We start from the raw sequence: 4,127 nt of genomic DNA, 5'->3' as shown, positions 1-4,127 counted from the left end.
TTGTATTTTTGAGCGGCAAAGAACAGTTAGGAACTTCCATGTATAACCCTCCATTTCCAAAGGCGTTGAGATGTTGTGCAAAATAGCGTATCTGTAACCGGAAGGTCACCGGTTTGATCCCCAGGCACTCTGTCCTGGTCGTTGTGTCCTTGGGCAAGACACTTTACCCTACCGCCTACTGGTGTTGGCCAGAGGGGCCGATGCCACGATATGGCAGCCTCGCTTCTGTCAGTCTGCCCCAGGGCAGCTGTGGCTACAACTGTAGCTTGCCTCCACCAGTGGATGAATGAATAGTGGAATTGTAAAGCGCTTTGGGTGCCTTGAAAAGCGCTATATAAATCCAATCCATTATTATTATTACTTTGGCGTACATGAACATTGTGATCCAAAGTGCATTTTATTCTTTATATGCTTTGCTTTAGTGTTTATGAAACTGTATGAACTAAACCCTGAGTACACTCGATCTTCATTCTGAATAAAACTGAACTGTTACTGTACCTTCATTACACACGCCAATTAGTGTAAAAATTCAAGATGTACTTTTACAGCTTAAACCATTTGAGGTTAATGCACAGTGAAGTTCCTCTTGCATTACATTGTTGGGATTTTGCCTCATAACTTTGCCTTTAACGGGGTAAAACCAAGGGAACTGAGGAATATGCAAAGTGTGGACAGATATTCTTCTGGGTGTTTCTTAAGGTGGCCCGCGTGAATGGAATTGTCCCACTTCTTTTCTGTGACATCCATTCCACGCCTTCGCCAGTAACTGGCCAAGTCCGCCAAATTTTGTGGGTCACACAGTGGATCGTTGTTACAGTAGAACATCAGCACAGGAGCGGTGACGGGCGTATTCCAAAACACATCCAAGCCTATGTCAAAGTAGTCCACGGTGTGGCTTTTAAACTTGTCAAAGTAAAACATGGCTGTTTGCTTTACCAACCACTCACATTTTGGAAATACAGTTTTTCCCAAACCTGAGAAGAAAGAAGGAAAATAATTATCAATTTTGCAAGAAAAGGAAAACAAGAATTAGATAAAGTGTGAGTTAATGGTAACTCACCTATAGCCATGTGCTCAAGGGATCCTGCCACCATGCTATCATAAATCTGTCCTGTGATCCTTTTTGTGAATGCCTGATATTTATTTGTATCCTTCGACACATGCACAAGGAGCTGAGAGAAGGTATATCCACCGATTGAAAATGCATGAACAAGCAAGGGGCGGGACACGAAGCGCTCGCTCTCCAACAACTCCAGTAATGTCTTTCCATGTTCCAGACCCCAGCGGGGCCAAAGGAACCCTTGCACCTTTAAAAAAAAGGAGAAATTCAATCAGCCTTTCTGAAAATCATTTAAAAACATACACACACACTAAACTTTGAATATAAAACTGAGTGAATTCATTTTTCAAAGTAAGATCAATGCACGACATTACAGTGCTCCCACAATGTCCTGGTGGGGTCCCCTCTACTGTTGCCTTTTTATGAGTTAGGTTTCCATTGCAATCTTAGTTTAATACAAACTTTCTTCACATTTATCTAATGCAGTTTCATTCTTATAGTGCTACTTCACAGATATAGACCTTAAAACACTTTACAGTTTAAAGAAAAGGAGCCTTTAATTTGACAATCTGAACGGTGATATTATGGCAACAGTTGTGGACGAAGAACTTCCTTTTAACAAGTTTAAACAACTTCCAACAGAGGGTGGGGGGAGTAATCTGATCACAAAAAGGGGGGACAAGGGGAGAGAGTAGGGAAAAGGAAATGATGTACAACAGTTTCATATAAATGCATCGTGAACAGAAAAGTGGGTATTATATCATGGGAAGTCCCCAACAGCTGAGCCTACAGCAGCATGATTTATGGATGATTCGGGGTCATCTGATCCACCCCAACTATAAACTTTTAAGCCTAATCTTCAAAGTACAGGTTGTCTCTCTCAACCTCAACCGCACAGAGGCTCGATAATGTAAGGCTCTGCCTTCTATTGTACTTTTAGTAATTCTGGGAAGCACAAGCTTGCACTCAGAGCACATACTTCTAGAAAGACTATTATTCATTAACTGCCCTGTGATGCATTTTAGCGATAAATACAAGAATAAAACACACGGTCATACTGTTTTAGCAGACTCAGAAGAGCAGCTATACAGTTAGTGTGAGAAACCGATTAAGTTTAACATATGCTCCAATTTCTCAGTCCCTGAATTCTTACCTCGCTCTCAAATACTAGCACGTCAAATCCTGTGTTGAAGTAGATGTCACAGTACTTAACCAGCGCTTGAGGACGTGAACCCAACCACGGTAACATCAGCAATAGAGGTTTGTGCCGTTCTGAGGTCCGGTTCTGGCATCCAGGGACTGCAAATGTTGCTTCATTCATGAAGAACGTGGCATTCTTACTTATGCGGTGGGCAGTAATGCCTCTGCTAAGAGCTACACTTGCAAACATGTCAGCAATTGTAGGGCTTTCATTTAAGAGAGAGAAGAGTATTCAAAAACCCAAGGCTACCTGGATAAAAGAGAAAGACACATGACACATGCATGAATTTGGAATAATAAAAAACAGAGAACCAGGCAGGTAGACACAGAAACCACAAAATAGGGAAAAACAAAGAAATACAAAGATCAAGAATAACTAAGAATGACAGAAATCAAAGCAATCATTTATAACCAATTCTGGTCCTATGTTTTGCCTATGGAAGTGTCCCTCCAGGGGGGCATGGACCCCTTAATGATCCTCTATCTAATCACACGAGCCAAGGTGTGTAGGTCACAATCAGCCAAGGTTTCAGGTGAATTCACTGTGAAACCCAGCCCCAACCTGTGATGTGATTTAGTGAGGTCAAGAAGACAGATGGTTTGAAAGAGGACTGAAAGAAGCCATGTCCACTGTGAACGATCATCTTTGAACAGAGGCGGTGGTTTATGACACCAACTGTCTGCCATCTATAATCCAGTTTTGAGATCCTTTCCCAGACGCCTTAACGCCCACTCACATCCTGGGCCTGTTGACCTCAGGAAATCACATGATAATGTGGGGCTAGTTTTCACAATGAGTTCACCCGAAACCTTGGCTGATTGTGACCAACACCCGTTTTTTACATCTTGGCTCGTGTGATTAGATCATTAGGGGTCAATGTCCCCCTGGGGGAATCTCCCATTGGGCTTAAGTCTGTGACTCTCCACGATTTGACCTTAGAACTGAAGAAGCTTCTCGGATGAGAGTTGAAACGTCTTCAAGCAAAAACATATTTCTGTAACTTCTTGATGTACTTACACCTACAATACTTCTACACAGAAAAAAATTTGTAATAAGTAATAATAATTTTATTTACCAGAATGATATAGTATAACACTACAATATACTTAAAAGGATTACTCATACTGTATTAACAATGTAATAATCTCAGTTATAAAGTTATATTTTAAATTCAACATGTTCACACCTGTAAAATTGTTCAACTCTCTATAACGTAGCTTCTTCACTGTTGTTTGGCTTGGTTATTTCTTTCACTGAATAATGCAAAAGCTGCACACAAGTTATGCGTGTTATATAGGATTGCTCAGAGCCTACAATAGCCCATAATCAGACCAAGTAAGCAAAATGGCAGCGACAGTGCCCTATGTCACAACATATTTTTGCAAAGTATGTCTATAGGAAGGTCACAACCTCTCTGCAAGAGCATATGCACACAGCCACACACCATTAGCTGACAGGTTTTTTATTTGCCAAAATTGGAGTACTTGGAGTACCTGTACATGTTTAGGCAAAATTTGAATATGTTAACTTTATATTAAATCTATATTATATATTATATTACATTTATATTAAATCTATACATATGTCATCAATTTCTTGATATATCACCAACGATGCATCTATGCAGAAAAAAACAGTATAGGAATTTTATTTTTCTGCATTATATAGAATAAGTATAACTCCATATCAGACTTTAAAGGATCACTTATATTTTATCAACATGTAACAATGTTACTTATAATGTTATAAATCATATTGAACATGTTGGCACAAATTGTACAACTCTCCATAACTTATGAAAGCTGCTTCCCTGTTGTTTAGCTTGATTATTTCTTTCACTGAATCATGCAAAAGTTGCACACAAGT

General features: G+C 39.7%; 1 protein-coding gene across 2 annotated transcripts in view; it reads right to left on the bottom strand.

Moving 5' to 3' along the window:
• Positions 1–320: 320 nt before the first annotated feature.
• The window catches only part of LOC102213076 (uncharacterized), a 4,934-nt gene continuing 1,127 nt past the window's right edge, over positions 321–4,127 (bottom strand). The window contains exons 2-4 of one of the 2 annotated variants that reach the window (XM_005752858.1): positions 2,214–2,510; positions 1,061–1,307; positions 321–974 (exon numbers count right to left, since the gene is read on the bottom strand). In XM_005752858.1, the coding sequence (XP_005752915.1) occupies positions 613–974; positions 1,061–1,307; positions 2,214–2,450 (846 nt within the window). In that variant the 5' untranslated portion in view covers positions 2,451–2,510 and the 3' untranslated portion in view covers positions 321–612. The remainder of the gene's footprint in view (positions 975–1,060; positions 1,308–2,213; positions 2,511–4,127) is intronic. The other variant, XM_005752859.1, reaches the window with a different exon arrangement.

Source organism: Pundamilia nyererei, unplaced genomic scaffold (genome assembly GCF_000239375.1).
Source record: "Pundamilia nyererei isolate P.nyererei 1_Seehausen unplaced genomic scaffold, PunNye1.0 scaffold00386, whole genome shotgun sequence".
Taxonomy (NCBI): Eukaryota; Metazoa; Chordata; class Actinopteri; order Cichliformes; family Cichlidae; genus Pundamilia; species Pundamilia nyererei.
Note: the sequence above shows the minus strand (reverse complement) of the source record. Positions and strands in the feature narration are given on the sequence as shown.